Genomic DNA, 21027 nt, shown 5'->3' with positions numbered 1-21027 from the left:
CTTGGTTTGTATCTGGCAGATTATAGAGTAATAGGGAGGATGCAATGGCTGCAGTAGTCGTGTGGTGTTACCGGGAGGGGAAGAGCATTTATATTACCTCACCTGGCCTGTGAGGTACATGAGTCTAGATGTGGTATAAGTGATACCACAGGGATGAAATAAGGGTGGTTGGCTCTGGGACAGCAGGGACCATGTGTCTGCGGAGGAAATACAGCTCAGCAGGAGCCCAGCCCCCCCCCCCCCCCCCCCCCCCCCCCCCCCCCCCCCCCCCCCCCCCCCCCCCCCCCCCCCCCCCCCCCCCCCCCAGCTATGTGCATGCGCTGAACTATCTGTCAAACAGAACTGGAGCCTCTAGGAAGAGAAACAACATATTTATTAGATTCTGGCCAGCTCCTTAGGATGCTTCACTCTTAGTCTACCAGTAACAGAGCCTGGACTTCACATGACTGGACCGGAGCCCCTGGTGTCCAAGACTGGACCGGAGCCTCTGGTGTCCAAGACTGGACCGGAGCCCCTGGTGTCCAAGACTGGACCGGAGCCTCTGGTGTCCAAGACTGGACCGGAGCCTCTGGTGTCCAAGACTGGACCGGAGCCTCTGGTGTCCAAGACTGGACCGGAGCCTCTGGTGTCCAAGACTGGACCGGAACCCCTAGTGTCCAAGACTGGACCGGAGCCCCTAGTGTCCAAGACTGGACCGGAACCCCTAGTGTCCAAGACTGGACCGGAGCCCCTAGTGTCCAAGACTGGACCGGAGCCCATATGAAGAGATGACTAGCTGAGTGAGTATGCTTGATAGAGCATTGGGTGATAGAGCATTGGGTGATAGAGCATTGGGTGATAGAGCATTGGGGTGCTGGATTGAGATAGATGCTGATGAAGAACCTCCCCTAAGAGAGTCTTTCCCCCAGGGGGTTAACTTAATCCCCTAGGGGCCAGACTGTCTCTTAATAAGTTTTAAGGTTAACCAGGTACCCGCCGCTCTGCTGAAGAGGGGCCAGCTGGTTAAATGCTCAAGTCTCCCATTGTTTACTGGAGTTAGGAGAACTTTGGTGCTCGCTCTTCTCTAGAAGTGACAGGAACACTTGGTGGTAGAAGGATTTGCCTGGAACCTTCATTAGAGCTGCCGCAGGTGTGAGGCTTTGGCGCATTCTAACGCACATCTTTCCTCTCTTCTCACAGGGCGGCCTGAGCGCTCAAGCTTTTCTTCGAGTGGAAATAGAAGATATCAATGACAATGCTCCGGTTTTCGATCACACAAATTACGTGACAAGTATCAGCAGCCATACCCAACCGGGAACCGAGATTCTCACTGTGGCGGCCACGGACAGAGACGGAGGAAGGTTCGGAGAGGTGACATATGAGCTGATACCTGGAGAGAAGAAGCCCCTCGTTACTATTGACTCCTCTTCAGGTAAGAGCTGACCGCTGACCGCCGACCGCTGACCGCCGACCACTGACCGCCGACCACTGACCGCCGACCACTGACCGCTGACCACTGACTGCTGACCACTGACTGCTGACCACTGACTGCTGACCGCCGACCGCCGACCGCTGACTGCTGACTGCTGACTGCTGACCGCCGACCACTGACTGCTGACTGCTGACCGCCGACCTCTGACTGCTGACCACTGACTGCTGACCACTGACTGCTGACCGGCGACCATTGACCGCCGACCGGCGACCACCAACCGGTGACCGCTGACCGGCGACCTCTGACTGCTGACCGGCGACCATTGACCGCTGACCACTGACCGCTGACCACCAACCGGTGACTGCTGAGCACCGACCGGTGACTGCTGAGCTGCCGACTGCTGACCATTGACCGCTGACCACTGACTGCTGAGCTGCTGACCACTGACTGCTGAGCTGCCGACCGCTGACTGCTGACCACTGACCACTGAGCTGCCAACCGCTTACCGCCGACCGCTGACTGCTGACCACTGACTGCCACTGACCGCCGATCTCTGATTGCTGACCACTGACTACCGAACTGCCACTGACTGCCGACCACTGATTGCTGACCGCTGACTGCTGAGCTGCCGACCGCTGACACTGACCACTGAACTGCCACTGACCGCTGAGCTGCCGACTGCTGACTGCCGACTGCTGACTGCCGACTGCTGACTGCCGACTGCCACTGACCACCGACCTGCCGCTGACTTTCCATAAATTTACTTTCCAGGACTTCTTCATATTTTACTGATTTTCCTCTCAATCCAAATGTTCTCAGTTTATGCGCAAACTCTTTATGACGGGTTATTACCTGCCGGGAGGATCCTGACTATATATGAGACATGCAGACAGTGCACGAGACATGCAGACGGTGCACGAGACATGCAGACGGTGCACGAGACATGCAGACGGTGCACGAGACATGCAGACGGTGCACGAGACATGCAGACGGTGCACGAGACATGCAGACGGTGCACGAGACATGCAGACGGTGCACGAGACATGCAGACAGTGCACGAGGCAACCAGACACCGCATTCGGTGCAGTCTATAACAACCGTTTTGAGACGACGTCCCCTGCAGACGTGGATTTCTCAATCGATTGTTTAACAATTATGAAGCAATGATTCGGTTTTGATGTACAGTCAGTGTGTGTGTATATATATATATATATATATATGTGTGTGTGTGTGTATGTATGTATGTATATGTGTACAGGTCCTTAGAAGCAGAGATTGTTCAATGTAAAGAAATCTATTTGGATCATCCAGGCTCGGTGTGATGGGATGAGACCAGTACCTGCTGGAAATAATGGTTTCTTCTAATGGTTTCATGGAGTCCATGGTGCTGCCTCCAGTCCTGGGGGTTATTGAGACTCTGCCGGGCAGGATGCACAGGGCTGCGTGTTTCTGAACTAGGGGGATATTAGTTCTCCATTGTTTTCAGGGGTGTAACTACCAGTGTAGCAGCCATAGCGGCTGCTATGGGGCCCGCCACGTCAGGGGGCCCCCGTGGCCTGCTCCTGCAATACAGTGGGCCCCAAAACTATGATCATATGCAGCACATGAAGTTATGACTACATCTGATGGCTTAATGATCAGTCGGGAAAGGGGGGGGGGGTATCTAGTAACGGCCCTGAGTATTCGGACCAGTAACGGACCCTGCCCCCCCATCCTGCCGGCTGTAATAATCTACAACATGGGAGACATGATGACCCTAACGCCCAGACGGCAGCCGCACATCCCCACACACATCCCCACGCACATCCCCACACACATCTCTGCGCACATCCCCACACACATCTCTGCGCACATCCCCACACACATCCCCACACACATCTCTGCGCACATCCCCACACACATCTCTGCGCACATCCCCGCGCACATCCCCGCACACATCCCCCCCCCCCCCTCCCCCCGAGGCTAAGTCCCCCCCGGAGGCTGAATCCCCCCCATGCTGCATCCCCCCCCCCACCGGATGCTGAGTCCCCCCCCTGTATGCTGAGTCCCCCCCCCTGTCCCTGCTCAGCTATTGGCAGTCACTGTCTCTCTAGTCGTCGTCCTCTGAACTCCATGCGCTTCCTCCGCTGCAGCCAGATTGCCGCAGTTGTGTGAGTGGAATAAAATTTCTCGAGTTACGATCGTCGGCCATGATAATTCCTGAGCTACGTGCAGAAACTATAACTATAAAGTAACAGGAAGATCAGAAGCTTTATTCTCCGATGCGGATAAGAAACTGGATGATGCTAAGAGGGATTTATACCATAATATGTGTGATGGAGGGTATATATGTGTGATGGATGGGGTATATATGTGTGATGGGTGGGGTATATATGTGTGATGGAGGGTATATATGTGTGATGGATGGGGTATATATGTGTGATGGAGGGTATATATGTGTGATGGAGGGGGTATATATGTGTGATGGATGGGGTATATATGTGTGATGGAGGGTATATATGTGTGATGGAGGGGGTATATATGTGTGATGGATGGGGTATATATGTGTGATGGAGGGTATATATGTGTGATGGAGGGGGTATATATGTGTGATGGATGGGGTATATATGTGTGATGGAGGGTATATATGTGTGATGGAGGGGGTATATATGTGTGATGGAGGGTATATATGTGTGATGGATGGGGTATATATGTGTGATGGATGGGGTATATATGTGTGATGGATGGGGTATATATGTGTGATGGATGGGGTATATATATGTGTGATGGATGGGGTATATATATGTGTGATGGATGGGGTATATATATGTGTGATGGATGCAATATATATATATGTGTGATGGAGGGTATATATGTGTGCTGGATGGGATATATATATATGTGTGCTGGATGGGATATATACATATACACTATACATATACACTATACATATACACTATACATTATACACTATACACTATACATATACACTATACACTATACATTATACACTATACATATACACTATACATATACACTATACATATACACTATACATTATACACTATACATTATACATATACCTATACACTATACATATACACTATACATATACACTATACATATACATTATACATTATACACTATACATATACACTATACACTATACATTATACACTATACATTATACGCTATACATATACACTATACACTATACATATACAATCTACATATACACTATACATTATACACTATACATTATACATATACACTATACACTATACATTATACATATACCTATACACTATACATTATACATATACCTATACACTATACATATACACTATACATTATACATATACACTATATATTATACATATACCTATACAGTATACATTATACATATACACTATACATATACACTATACACTATACATTATACACTATACACTATACATTATACATTATACACTATACACTATACATATACACTATACATTATACATTATACACTATACACTATACATATACACTATACACTATACATTATACATATACACTATACATATACACTATACATTATACATTATACACTATACACTATACATATACACTATACATTATACATATACACTATACATATACACTATACATTATACATATACACTATACATTATACATATACACTATACATTATACACTATACACTATACATTATACATATACACTATACACTATACATATACATTATACATTATACATATACACTATACATTATACATATACCTATACACTATACATATACACTATACATATACATATACACTATACATATACATATACACTATACATTATACATATACACTATACACTATACATATACATTATACATTATACATATACACTATACATTATACATATACCTATACACTATACATATACACTATACATATACACTATACACTATACACTATACATATACACTATACATTATACATATACACTATACATTATACATATACACTATACATTATACATATACCTATACACTATACATATACACTATACATTATACACTATACACTATACATTATACACTATACACTATACATATACATTATACATATACACTATACATTATACATATACACTATACACTATACATATACATTATACATTATACATATACACTATACATTATACATATACCTATACACTATACATATACACTATACATTATACATATACCTATACATTATACATATACACTATACATATACACTATACACTATACATTATACATATACACTATACATATACATATACACTATACATTATACATATACACTATACATATACATATACACTATACATTATACATATACACTATACATTATACATATACACTATACACTATACATATACACTATACATATACACTATACACTATACATTATACACTACACACTATACATATACACTATACACTATACATTATACACTATACACTATACATATACATTATACATTATACATATACACTATACATTATACATATACCTATACACTATACATATACATATACCTATACACTATACACTATACACTATACACTACATACAGCACCCACTGTGGCTTAGAGTAAGTGGGTAACCGGTGCCCTACACGAAGACCCATCCAGTAATACTAGAACCTTCTAGAGTGGGGAGGAGCTTAATCTGAGCCCCGCCTTGTCCCACTGAGGGGGGGAGTTGGCGTTTAGTTTCGGCCAGCCCCCCAGAAACTCTCCTGAACTAATATTATAAGTCATACACTGACACAATTGTGTTTGAGGGTGCTGTCAGACAGTGAGAGCGCCCCCCTCCGCCTGATACCCTCATAGCTGTCGCCTCGCCATTTCCCACAGGATCCCAGAGGTTAGATGGTCGGGATCAGCATGAATTCTAATCATGGCCGTTGCATCAGGGCGTATAATACAGCCACCAGCTATAATGTTATATCCCACTGTAATATTATAGAGTGGTGTGCGGACCACCTGCTCCCCATGGTGAAGGGGTCAGTGGCTGCAGCATATAAGAGGTTAAAGTACTAGGAGACTAAGGCTCCAATGCTACCTGACCTGGGAGACCTGTATCGTACTATTATAAATAGGTATCAGGCCCCTAATAATCACTATAAAAGGCAAATCAGCAGTTATTACAGCGTCCGTCAAATCAACGGGGAAAGTGATAGTAGGCAAGACTGCAATTTACATTTATTTACTGTAAAACAGCTATACTTACCATATCCAGGTCCAGTCTCCTGAAAGCAGCTATATAACAGCTATACTTACTGTATCCAGGTCCAGTCTCCTGAAGGCTGCTATATAACAGCTATACTTACTGTATCCAGGTCCAGTCTCCTGACTGCTATATAACAGGTATACTTACTGTATCCAGGTCCAGTCTCCTGAAGGCAGCTATATAACAGCTATACTTACTGTATCCAGGTCCAGTCTCCTGACTGCTATATACCAGCTATACTTACTGTATCCAGGTCCAGTCTCCTGAAGGCAGCTATATACCAGCTATACTTACTGTATCCAGGTCCAGTCTCCTGACTGCTATATACCAGCTATACTTACTGTATCCAGGTCCAGTCTCCTGACTGCTATATACCAGCTATACTTACTGTATCCAGGTCCAGTCTCCTGAAGGCAGCTATATAACAGCTATACTTACTGTATCCAGGTCCAGTCTCCTGAAGGCAGCCATAACAGCTATACTTACTGTATCCAGGTCCAGTCTCCTGAAGGCAGCTATATAACAGCTATACTTACTGTATCCAGGTCCGGTCTCCTGGAGGCAGCTATATAACAGCTATACTTACTGTATCCAGGTCCAGTCTCCTGAAGGCAGCTATATAACAGCTATACTTACTGTATCCAGGTCCGGTCTCCTGAAAGCAGCTATATACCAGCTATGCTTACTGTATCCAGGTCCAGTCTCCTGAAAGCAGCTATATACCAGCTATACTTACTGTATCCAGGTCCAGTCTTCTGAAGGCAGCTATATAACAGCTATACTTACTGTATCCAGGTCCAGTCTCCTGAAGGCAGCTATATAACAGCTATACTTACTGTATCCAGGCCCAGTCTCCTGAAGGCAGCTATATAACAGCTATACTTACTGTATCCAGGTCCAGTCTCCTGAAGGCAGCTATATAACAGCTATACTTACTGTATCCAGGTCCAGTCTCCTGAAGGCAGCTATATAACAGCTATACTTACTGTATCCAGGTCCAATCTCCTGCAGACAGCTATATACCAGCTATACTTACTGTATCCAGGTCCAGTCTCCTGAAGGCTGCTATATACCAGCTATACTTACTGTATCCAGGTCCAGTCTCCTGAAGGCAGCTATATAACAGCTATACTTACTGTATCCAGGTCCAGTCTCCTGAAGGCTGCTATATAACAGCTATACTTACTGTATCCAGGTCCAGTCTCCTGAAGGCAGCTATATAACAGCTATACTTACTGTATCCAGGTCCAGTCTCCTGAAGGCTGCTATATACCAGCTATACTTACTGTATCCAGGTCCAGTCTCCTGAAGGCTGCTATATACCAGCTATACTTAGTGTATCCAGGTCCAGTCTCCTGAAGGCAGCTATATAACAGCTATACTTACTGTATCCAGGTCCAGTCTCCTGAAGGCAGCTATATAACAGCTATACTTACTGTATCCAGGTCCAGTCTCCTGCAGGCAGCTATATAACAGCTATACTTACTGTATACAGGTCCAGTCGCATGAAGGCTGCTATATAACAGCTATACTTACTGTATACAGGTCCAGTCGCCTGAAGGCTGCTATATAACAGTCTATACTTATTGTGTCCTTCAGGAGACTGGACCTGGATATGGTAAGTATAGCTGTGTTTCCCATGATAACTAAAATAATGAATGTAAATTGCAGAGTATGGCTATGTTCACACAATGTTGCATAGCAACGGACGCTGTTAAACAGCCGGCTGCTGGGCTGCACTCAGCCTGTTCTTGCAGCTAATACCGCCATTCTTTTTTCACAATTAATTTGTGCGCACCGTTGGCCGTGCCCGCAAATCAATTAGCCATCCACTCCAATGCAGTGTATGGCCGCGCTGCACGTTGCGTTGTGTGATCAGCTGATGTTTCCGGACGCTGTTCAGTGAAATAATTGACAGGCACGTTATTCTAAAGATCGGGCGTTAGAATAACGATGTGAGAACACAGCGGGCGGCATTGCGTTGACTTCAATGCATTGCCGCCCCTGCAGTAAAGAACGGACTCTGAGGCAATTGCAATCAGCGTCCGTTCTTTACTTAAAAAGAAGATTGTTTGATCCTAGCCGATCACAGCTAGTGTGGATGATGAAAGTTACACTGACAGGGAGACTTTAAGGGGTTAATTGTCGCCTTCCGGAGTCGCCTCTGTATCTAATAATATTATCTTCTTCCTGTCGGTAATTGTCTCCACGATCCCGGGAACGAGTCCGAGAACGGGAGATTTTATTTAAGGTTTTGGCCAAATATAAAGTGTGATTTAGTGCTCCGGAGCTGCAATCCAGATGTCTCTGTGTAAGAAGTTTGGGAGTTTTATTTTTATTTTGTTTATCCTACAAGTTATTCCCAACTATATATCCGTGTGACGTCCCTTCTTATATATCCGTGTGACGTCCCTTCTTATATATCCGTGTGACGTCCCTTCTTATATATCCGTGTGACGTCCCTTCTTATATATCCGTGTGACGTCCCTTCTTATATATCCGTGTGACGTCCCTTCTTATATATCCGTGTGACGTCCCTTCTTATATATCCGTGTGACGTCCCTTCTTATATATCCGTGTGACGTCCCTTCTTATATATCCGTGTGACGTCCCTTCTTATATATCCGTGTGACGTCCCTTCTTATATATCGGTGTGACGTCCCTTCTTATATATCCCTGTGACGTCCCTTCTTATATATCCGTGTGACGTCCCTTCTTATATATCCCTGTGACGTCCCTTCTTATATATCCGTGTGACGTCCCTTCTTATATATCCGTGTGACGTCCCTTCTTATATATCAGTGTGACGTCCCTTCTTATATATCAGTGTGACGTCCCTTCTTATATATCAGTGTGACGTCCCTTCTTATATATCCGTGTGACGTCCCTTCTTATATATCCCTGTGACGTCCCTTCTTATATATCGGTGTGACGTCCCTTCTTATATATCCCTGTGACGTCCCTTCTTATATATCCCTGTGACGTCCCTTCTTATATATCCCTGTGACGTCCCTTCTTATATATCCGTGTGACGTCCCTTCTTATATATCCGTGTGACGTCCCTTCTTATATATCCGTGTGACGTCCCTTCTTATATATCAGTGTGACGTCCCTTCTTATATATCCGTGTGACGTCCCTTGTTATATATCCGTGTGACGTCCCTTCTTATATATCCGTGTGACGTCCCTTCTTATATATCCGTGTGACGTCCCTTCTTATACATCCGTGTGACGTCCCTTCTTATATATCCGTGTGACGTCCCTTCTTATATATCCCTGTGACGTCCTTTCTTATATATCAGTGTGACGTCCCTTCTTATATATCCGTGTGACGTCCCTTCTTATATATCCCTGTGACGTCCTTTCTTATATATCCGTGTGACGTCCCTTCTTATATATCAGTGTGACGTCCCTTCTTATATATCCGTGTGACGTCCCTTCTTATATATCAGTGTGACGTCCCTTCTTATATATCAGTGTGACGTCCCTTCTTATATATCCGTGTGACGTCCCTTCTTATATATCAGTGTGACGTCCCTTCTTATATATCCGTGTGACGTCCCTTCTTATATATCCGTGTGACTTCCCTTCTTATATATCCCTGTGACGTCCCTTCTTATATATCCGTGTGACGTCCCTTCTTATATATCAGTGTGACGTCCCTTCTTATATATCCGTGTGACGTCCCTTCTTATATATCAGTGTGACGTCCCTTCTTATATATCAGTGTGACGTCCCTTCTTATATATCCGCGTGACGTCCCTTCTTATATATCAGTGTGACGTCCCTTCTTATATATCCGTGTGACGTCCCTTCTTATATATCCGTGTGACGTCCCTTCTTATATATCAGTGTGACGTCCCTTCTTATATATCCGTGTGACGTCCCTTCTTATATATCCGTGTGACGTCCCTTCTTATATATCCGTGTGACGTCCCTTCTTATATATCCGTGTGACGTCCCTTCTTATATATCAGTGTGACGTCCCTTCTTATATATCCGTGTGACGTCCCTTCTTATATATCCGTGTGACGTCCCTTCTTATATATCCGTGTGACTTCCCTTCTTATATATCCCTGTGACGTCCCTTCTTATATATCCGTGTGACGTCCCTTCTTATATATCAGTGTGACGTCCCTTCTTATATATCCGTGTGACGTCCCTTCTTATATATCAGTGTGACGTCCCTTCTTATATATCAGTGTGACGTCCCTTCTTATATATCCGCGTGACGTCCCTTCTTATATATCAGTGTGACGTCCCTTCTTATATATCCGTGTGACGTCCCTTCTTATATATCAGTGTGACGTCCCTTCTTATATATCCGTGTGACGTCCCTTCTTATATATCCGTGTGACGTCCCTTCTTATATATCAGTGTGACGTCCCTTCTTATATATCAGTGTGACGTCCCTTCTTATACATCCGTGTGACGTCCCTTCTTATATATCCGTGTGACGTCCCTTCTTATATATCAGTGTGACGTCCCTTCTTATACATCCGTGTGACGTCCCTTCTTATATATCCGTGTGACGTCCCTTCTTATATATCCCTGTGACGTCCCTTCTTATATATCCGTGTGACGTCCCTTCTTATACATCCGTGTGACGTCCCTTCTTATACATCCGTGTGACGTCCCTTCTTATATATCAGTGTGACGTCCCTTCTTATATATCCGTGTGACGTCCCTTCTTATATATCAGTGTGACGTCCCTTCTTATATATCCCTGTGACGTCCCTTCTTATATATCCCTGTGACGTCCCTTCTTATATATCCCTGTGACGTCCCTTCTTATATATCCGTGTGACGTCCCTTCTTATATATCCCTGTGACGTCCCTTCTTATATATCCCTGTGACGTCCCTTCTTATATATCCCTGTGACGTCCCTTCTTATATATCCGTGTGACGTCCCTTCTTATATATCAGTGTGACGTCCCTTCTTATATATCAGTGTGACGTCCCTTCTTATATATCCGTGTGACGTCCCTTCTTATACATCCGTGTGACGTCCCTTCTTATATATCAGTGTGACGTCCCTTCTTATATATCAGTGTGACGTCCCTTCTTATATATCCGTGTGACGTCCCTTCTTATATATCAGTGTGACGTCCCTTCTTATATATCCCTGTGACGTCCCTTCTTATATATCCGTGTGACGTCCCTTCTTATACATCAGTGTGACGTCCCTTCTTATATATCAGTGTGACGTCCCTTCTTATATATCCGTGTGACGTCCCTTCTTATATATCCCTGTGACGTCCCTTCTTATATATCCGTGTGACGTCCCTTCTTATATATCAGTGTGACGTCCCTTCTTATATATCCGTGTGACGTCCCTTCTTATATATCAGTGTGACGTCCCTTCTTATATATCCGTGTGACGTCCCTTCTTATATATCAGTGTGACGTCCCTTCTTATATATCAGTGTGACGTCCCTTCTTATACATCCGTGTGACGTCCCTTCTTATATATCAGTGTGACGTCCCTTCTTATATATCCGTGTGACGTCCCTTCTTATATATCAGTGTGACGTCCCTTCTTATATATCAGTGTGACGTCCCTTCTTATATATCCGTGTGACGTCCCTTCTTATACATCCGTGTGACGTCCCTTCTTATATATCAGTGTGACGTCCCTTCTTATATATCCGTGTGACGTCCTTTCTTATATATCCGTGTGACGTCCTTTCTTATATATCCGTGTGACGTCCCTTCTTATATATCAGTGTGACGTCCCTTCTTATATATCCGTGTGACGTCCCTTCTTATATATCAGTGTGACGTCCCTTCTTATATATCAGTGTGACGTCCCTTCTTATATATCGTGTGACGTCCCTTCTTATATATCAGTGTGACGTCCCTTCTTATACATCCGTGTGACGTCCCTTCTTATATATCAGTGTGACGTCCCTTCTTATATATCCGTGTGACGTCCCTTCTTATATATCCGTGTGACGTCCCTTCTTATATATCAGTGTGACGTCCCTTCTTATATATCCGCGTGACGTTCCTTCTTATATATCCGCGTGACGTCCCTTCTTATATATCAGTGTGACGTCCCTTCTTATATATCAGTGTGACGTCCCTTCTTATACATCCCTGTGACGTCCCTTCTTATATATCCGTGTGACGTCCCTTCTTATATATCAGTGTGACGTCCCTTCTTATATATCCGTGTGACGTCCCTTCTTATACATCCGCGTGACGTTCCTTCTTATATATCCGCGTGACGTCCCTTCTTATATATCCGTGTGACGTCCCTTCTTATATATCAGTGTGACGTCCCTTCTTATATATCCGTGTGACGTCCCTTCTTATATATCAGTGTGACGTCCCTTCTTATATATCAGTGTGACGTCCCTTCTTATATATCAGTGTGACGTCCCTTCTTATACATCCGTGTGACGTCCCTTCTTATATATCCGTGTGACTTCCCTTCTTATATATCAGTGTGACGTCCCTTCTTATATATCAGTGTGACGTCCCTTCTTATATATCCCTGTGACGTCCCTTCTTATATATCAGTGTGACGTCCCTTCTTATATATCAGTGTGACGTCCCTTCTTATATATCCGTGTGACGTCCCTTCTTATATATCCGTGTGACGTCCCTTCTTATATATCAGTGTGACGTCCCTTCTTATATATCAGTGTGACGTCCCTTCTTATACATCCGTGTGACGTCCCTTCTTATATATCCGTGTGACGTCCCTTCTTATATATCAGTGTGACGTCCCTTCTTATATATCAGTGTGACGTCCCTTCTTATATATCCGTGTGACGTCCCTTCTTATACATCCGTGTGACGTCCCTTCTTATATATCAGTGTGACGTCCCTTCTTATATATCCGTGTGACGTCCCTTCTTATATATCAGTGTGACGTCCCTTCTTATATATCCGTGTGACGTCCCTTCTTATATATCCGTGTGACGTCCCTTCTTATACATCCGTGTGACGTCCCTTCTTATATATCAGTGTGACGTCCCTTCTTATACATCCCTGTGACGTCCCTTCTTATACATCCCTGTGACGTCCCTTCTTATATATCAGTGTGACGTCCCTTCTTATATATCCGTGTGACGTCCCTTCTTATATATCAGTGTGACGTCCCTTCTTATATATCCGTGTGACGTCCCTTCTTATACATCCGTGTGACGTCCCTTCTTATATATCAGTGTGACGTCCCTTCTTATACATCCGTGTGACGTCCCTTCTTATATATCCGTGTGACGTCCCTTCTTATATATCAGTGTGACGTCCCTTCTTATATATCCGTGTGACGTCCCTTCTTATATATCAGTGTGACGTCCCTTCTTATATATCCGTGTGACGTCCCTTCTTATGTATCAGTGTGACGTCCCTTCTTATATATCCGTGTGACGTCCCTTCTTATATATCAGTGTGACGTCCCTTCTTATATATCCGTGTGACGTCCCTTCTTATATATCAGTGTGACGTCCCTTCTTATATATCCGTGTGACGTCCCTTCTTATATATCCGTGTGACTTCCCTTCTTATATATCAGTGTGACGTCCCTTCTTATATATCCGTGTGACGTCCCTTCTTATATATCCGTGTGACGTCCCTTCTTATATATCCGTGTGACGTCCCTTCTTATATATCAGAGTGACGTCCCTTCTTATATATCCGTGTGACGTCCCTTCTTATACATCAGTGTGACGTCCCTTCTTATATATCAGTGTGACGTCCCTTCTTATATATCCGTGTGACGTCCCTTCTTATATATCAGTGTGACGTCCCTTCTTATATATCAGTGTGACGTCCCTTCTTATATATCAGTGTGACGTCCCTTCTTATATATCAGTGTGACGTCCCTTCTTATATATCAGTGTGACGTCCCTTCTTATATATCCGTGTGACGTCCCTTCTTATATATCAGTGTGACGTCCCTTCTTATATATCCGTGTGACGTCCCTTCTTATATATCAGTGTGACGTCCCTTCTTATATATCCGTGTGACTTCCCTTCTTATATATCAGTGTGACGTCCCTTCTTATATATCCGTGTGACGTCCCTTCTTATATATCCGTGTGACGTCCCTTCTTATATATCCGTGTGACGTCCCTTCTTATATATCAGAGTGACGTCCCTTCTTATATATCCGTGTGACGTCCCTTCTTATACATCAGTGTGACGTCCCTTCTTATATATCAGTGTGACGTCCCTTCTTATATATCCGTGTGACGTCCCTTCTTATATATCCGTGTGACGTCCCTTCTTATATATCAGTGTGACGTCCCTTCTTATATATCCGTGTGACGTCCCTTCTTATATATCAGTGTGACGTCCCTTCTTATATATCAGTGTGACGTCCCTTCTTATATATCAGTGTGACGTCCCTTCTTATATATCCGTGTGACGTTCCTTCTTATATATCAGTGTGACGTCCCTTCTTATATATCCGTGTGACGTCCCTTCTTATATATCCGTGTGACGTCCCTTCTTATATATCCGTGTGACGTCCCTTCTTATATATCCCTGTGACGTCCCTTCTTATACATCCGTGTGACGTCCCTTCTTATACATCCGTGTGACGTCCCTTCTTATACATCCGTGTGACGTCCCTTCTTATATATCCCTGTGACGTCCCTTCTTATATATCCGTGTGACGTCCCTTCTTATACATCCGTGTGACGTCCCTTCTTATATATCCGTGTAGTAGACGAGATGTCAGATCCATACAGCAGTATCTCAGTGCTAACACTGGATTTACACCTAACCTCTAGAAGGTTCTGGAACACACAGACACTGACTGACAGAACACAGACACTGACTGACAGAACACAGACACTGACTGACAGCACACAGACACTGACTGACAGCACACAGACACTGTGCAGTTTCAGTCACTCAGTGTCTGTGTGCTGTCAGTCAGTGTCTGTGTGCTGTCAGTAAGTCAGTGTCTGTGCTGTGTCTGTCAGTCAGTGTCTGTGCAGTTTCAGTCAGTCAGTGTCTGTGCAGTTTCAGTCAGTCAGTGTCTGTGTGCTGTCAGTCAGTGTCTGTGTGCTGTCAGTCAGTCAGTGTCTGTGTGCTGTCAGTCAGTGTCTGTGTGCTGTCAGTCAGTCAGTGTCTGTGTGCTGTCAGTCAGTCAGTGTCTGTGCTGTGTCTGTCAGTCAGTGTCTGTGCAGTTTCAGTCAGTCAGTGTCTGTGCAGTTTCAGTCAGTCAGTGTCTGTGTGCTGTCAGTCAGTGTCTGTGTGCTGTCAGTCACTCAGTGTCTGTGTGCTGTCAGTCAGACACTGACAGACACAGCACAGACACTGACTTACTGACAGCACACAGACACTGACTGACTGACTGACAGCACACAGACACTGACTGACTGACTGACAGCACACGGACACTGACTGACTTAGGCTATGTTCACACTACGTATATTTGATGCTCTATATTTGAGGCTGTATAGCAACCAAAACCAGGAGTGGATTAAAAACACAGAAAGGTTATGTTCACACAATGGTGAAATTGAGTGGATGGCCGTCATATAACAGTAAATAACGGCCATTATTTCAATACCACAGCCGTTGTTTTAAAATAACAGCAAATATTTGCCATTATATGGCGGCCATCCACTCAATTACATCATTGTGTGGACAGAGCATTTCTGTGTTTTTAATCCACTCCTGGTTTTGGTTGCAATATGAGGACCACAATACTGACTGAAATATACGCAGTGTGAACCCAGACACTGACTTACTGACAGCACACAGACACTGACTGACTTACAGCACACAGACACTGACTGACTGCACACAGACACTGACTTACAGCACACAGAGACTGACTGCATACAGACACTGACTGACTGACTGACAGCACACAGACACTGAGTGACTAAAACTGCACAGACACTGACTGACAGACACTGCACAGACACTGACTGACATCACACAGACACTGACTGACTGGCACCACACAAACACTGACTGACTGACACCACACAGACACTGACTGACTGACACCGCACAGACACTGACTGACTGACACCGCACAGTCCTTCAGAATGCCGCCTACATGTCAGGCCTACGAGCCGTGGGCATAGCCCGGTATTCAGGATGACCAGTCACACAGGGGAGATCGTCTTTATACTTTATTCTCTCAGAGAAGATCAGACGTTCCCCCCATCAGCGGTGAACGTTATCTGTCCGATCATTCACAGTCAGAGATCCCGCCATGTACCGACTGATGATCTGGACCTCAAAATATAACGACTGCGACATCTCCCGAGAAGCTGCAGCCTTAGCTGTGGGGCCGTTCTATCATAGGGTCAGGCGTATTCCCAGTATACAGTCATCTGATAAGACAAGACTCCAATATCTAACAAGTGCGTCCCAGTAATCAGTAACCCGAGCGACAAGCCACAAAAACGCAATTATTATCTTTTATTATTACTATTATTTTATTCTGGTAAATCCCTTTAAATCCGGGTTATGATGAAGACTTTGGTCTCCTCAGGCTCCTGCAGGTCGGAGTAAATCACATGTATGAGGGATTGCAGCCACTCGCTGTGTCCAGGTCTGATAACCCAAACTGACGGACGTAATAACCCAGAGGTGCGACCCCGGGACACTGCGTATTCCTGAAATGTACAAGGAAGCCCCATGATCCCCCCCCCCCCCTCACTGTGGCCGTTGTATGAGGGAGTGCAGCCACTCGCTGTGTCCAGGTCTGATAACCCAAACTGACGGACGTAATAACCCAGAGGTGCGACCCCGGGACACTGCGTATGTACAGGGAAGCCCCATGACACCCCCCCCCCCCCCCCCCTCACTGTGGCCGTTGTATGAGGGAGTGCAGCCACTCGCTGTGTCCAGGTCTGATAACCCAAACTGACGGACGTAATAACCCAGAGGTGCGACCCCAGAGAGGGACACTGCGTATTCCTAAAATGTGCAGGGAAGCCCCATGACATCCCCCCCCCCTCACTGTGGCCGTTGTATGAGGGAGTGAAGCCACTCGCTGTGTCCAGGTCTGGTAACCCAAACTGACGGACGTAATAACCCAGAGGTGCGACCCCGGAGAGGGACACTGCGTATTCCTGATATGTACAAGGAAGCCCCATGATCCCCCCCCCCCCCCTCACTGTGGCCGTTGTATGAGGGAGTGCAGCCGCTCGCTGTGTCCAGGTCTGATAACCCAAACTGACGGACGTAATAACCCAGAGGTGCGACCCCGGAGAGGGACACTGCGTATTCCTGAAATGTACAGGGAAGCCCCATGACACCCCCCCTCACTGTGGCCGTTGTATGAGGTTTCCCGGCATCAGATCGTGTGTAACGTTTAATTCCTGAACAGATTTCCCGCTATAAATACATTTCTCTCCGGACTTTTCCAGCCGCCATTTTATCCAGTAATTTTAATACAATTCTGCTGGGTATTTTATTACTATTGTGACGTAAAATGTTTGTTCCACATGTAATTACAAACACATGGACGTTCAAAAGGGAAAGGAATTCTCATTACAAGTGATGGATTGTTTGGTCGCAGAACTCCGAGGACGTTCAATCATATTTTTACAGCTCGCCGAGAAGAGAAGACGCGTCGCTATTCTGCTGCCTTATGTGCGGGAACACGGAACAACGTCCTCAAAGTGTAAGAAACAAAAAGGCGAAACTACAAAGAGAGCGGCAACTGCAAGCGGACACGCCGGGTGGGGGGGCTAGGGCGGCAACTGTGAGCGGACACGCCGGGTGGGGGGGCTAGGGCGGCAACTGCGAGCGGACACGCTGGGTGGGGGGGCTAGGGCGGCAACTGCGAGCGGACACGCTGGGTGGGGGGGCTAGGGCGGTAACTGTGAGCGGACACGCCAGGTGGGGGGGCTAGGGCGGTAACTGCGAGCGGACACGCTGGGTGGGGGGGCTAGGGCGGCAACTGCGAGCGGACACGCTGGGTGGGGGGGCTAGGGCGGTAACTGTGAGCGGACACGCCAGGTGGGGGGGCTAGGGCGGTAACTGCGAGCGGACACGCCAGGTGGGGGGGCTAAGGCGGTAACTGCGAGCGGACACGCCAGGTGGGGGGGCTAGGGCGGCAACTGCGAGCGGACACGCCAGGTGGGGGGGCTAGGGCGGCAACTGCTAGCGGACACGCCAGAGGTGGGGGGGACTGACAAAAGCCACCACCTAATAAAGAGTAACTCCAGCTGTCCTCGGTGTCCCGCCAGCCCCCGCACTATTACAGCTGCATTACAGAAGCTTAACGTGTAAATGTCATTTACATTTGTATTTTAGCGACTTTAGGAAACTCTATAAAAGGTTTTATTAGGCAAAAAAGTCTCTTTCTGTCCTCCAAAAACTTGATTTATTATCCTATTATTCGGTTTATTATATTTTATCTGAGCGCAGGGGGGGGGGGGGGAGAAGCCTTTATAGACCTTCCCTCTCTTTGGTGTCTGAGCCGCCTGCAGGACCGAACATCTACCGGGTATAGTAACGGCCCTGTTACACGACTGATTGTTGGTGATGAACGGACCTTAGGATGATTATTTAGCCGATATTTGACCAATGTAACAGAGCCCGAGATCAGCCTGGTCATCGGTAGAGATGAGCCAACTGTTCGGACTTTTGGTCGGAAAGCAGTTCGCTCTCTCGTCGTGCCTGTGATCCCGGGAATATGCGGCCAGGATATTCCAGGGAATCAATGTTAAAATCCCTGGAATATCCTGGCCGCATATTTGCGAGATCGCAACTATGCGGCCGGGATCACAGGCATGACGAGAGAGCGCCGATGCCTACGGTCCGCTCATCTCTAGTAATCGGCCAGTGGAAGCTTCTGGGCGGCCGTGTATATTCTCATTATCAGCCGCACATCTCCCTGTTCATGGAAATGGCTGCAGGAATCAGCTGCCGCATGATTCATCGAGCCCCGAGAAGTCCCATCCCACCATCAGCATCACCATGAGGACGGATTCTACCAAACAATAAGATGGCCCCCACATGCCTGTATGACCTCCCTACAAGGCCCGGGCATGCTCCTGATGAGGTGTCTGTATGACCTCCCTACAAGGCCCGGGCATGCTCCTGATGAGGTGTCTGTATGACCTCCCTACAAGGCCCGGGCATGCTCCTGATGAGGTGTATGACCTCCCTACACGGCCCGGGCATGCTCCTGATGAGGCGTCTGTATGACCTCCCTACAAGGAACGGGCATGCTCCTGATGAGGTGTATGACCTCCCTACAAGGCCCAGGCATGCTCCTGATGAGGTGTATGACCTCCCTACAAGGCCCGGGCATGCTCCTGATGAGGTGTATGACCTCCCTACAAGGCCCAGGCATGCTCCTGATGAGGTGTCTGTATGACCTTCCTACAAGGCCTGGGCATGCTCCTGATGAGGTATATGACCTCCCTACAAGGCCCGGGCATGCTCCTGATGAGGTGTCTGTATGACCTCCCTACAAGGCCCGGGCATGCTCCTGATGAGGTGTCTGTATGACCTCCCTACAAGGCCCGGGCATGCTCCTGATGAGGTGTCTGTATGACCTCCCTACAAGGCCCGGGCATGCTCCTGATGAGGTGTCTGTATGACCTCCCTACAAGGCCCGGGCATGCTCCTGATGAGGCAGCTGTCTGACCTCCCTACAAAGCCCGGGCATGCTCCTGATGAGGTGTATGACCTCCCTACAAGGCCCGGGCATGCTCCTGATGAGGTGTATGACCTCCCTACAAGGCCCGGGCATGCTCCTGATGAGGTGTATGACCTCCCTACAAGGCCCGGGCATGCTCCTGATGAGGTGTCTGTATGACCTCCCTACAAGGCCCGGGCATGCTCCTGATGAGGTGTCTGTATGACCTCTGTACAAGGCCCGGGCATGCTCCTGATGAGGTGGCTGTATGACCTCCCTACAAGGCCCGGGCATGCTCCTGATGAGGTGTCTGTATGACCTCCCTACAAGGCCCGGGCATGCTCCTGATGAGGTGTCTGTATGACCTCCCTACAAGGCTCGGGCATGCTCCTGATGAGGTGTATGACCTTCCTACAAGGCCCAGGCATGCTCCTGATGAGGTGTATGACCTCCCTACAAGGCCCGGGCATGCTCCTGATGAGGTGTCTGTATGACCTCCCTACAAGGCCCGGGCATGCTCCTGATGTGGTGTATGACCTCCCTACAAGGCCCGGGCATGCTCCTGATGAGGTGGCTGTATGACCTTCCTACAAGGCTCGGGCATGCTCCTGATGAGGTGTCTGTATGACCTCCCTACAAGGCCCGGGCATGCTCCTGATGAGGTGTATGACCTCCCTACAAGGCTCGGGCATGCTCCTGATGGGGTGTCTGTATGACCTCCCTACAAGGCCTGGGCATGCTCCTGATGAGGTGTATGACCTCCCTACAAGGCCCG

General features: G+C 46.5%; 1 protein-coding gene across 1 annotated transcript in view; it reads left to right on the top strand.

Moving 5' to 3' along the window:
* Positions 1–21027, top strand: part of DCHS2 (dachsous cadherin-related 2) — a 272583-nt gene that overhangs the window by 119875 nt on the left and 131681 nt on the right. The window contains exon 3 of the mRNA XM_069976220.1: positions 1180–1411. Within this exon, the coding sequence (XP_069832321.1) occupies positions 1180–1411 (232 nt within the window). The remainder of the gene's footprint in view (positions 1–1179; positions 1412–21027) is intronic.

Source organism: Dendropsophus ebraccatus, chromosome 7 (assembly GCF_027789765.1).
Source record: "Dendropsophus ebraccatus isolate aDenEbr1 chromosome 7, aDenEbr1.pat, whole genome shotgun sequence".
Classification (NCBI taxonomy): Eukaryota; Metazoa; Chordata; class Amphibia; order Anura; family Hylidae; genus Dendropsophus; species Dendropsophus ebraccatus.
Note: the sequence above shows the minus strand (reverse complement) of the source record. Positions and strands in the feature narration are given on the sequence as shown.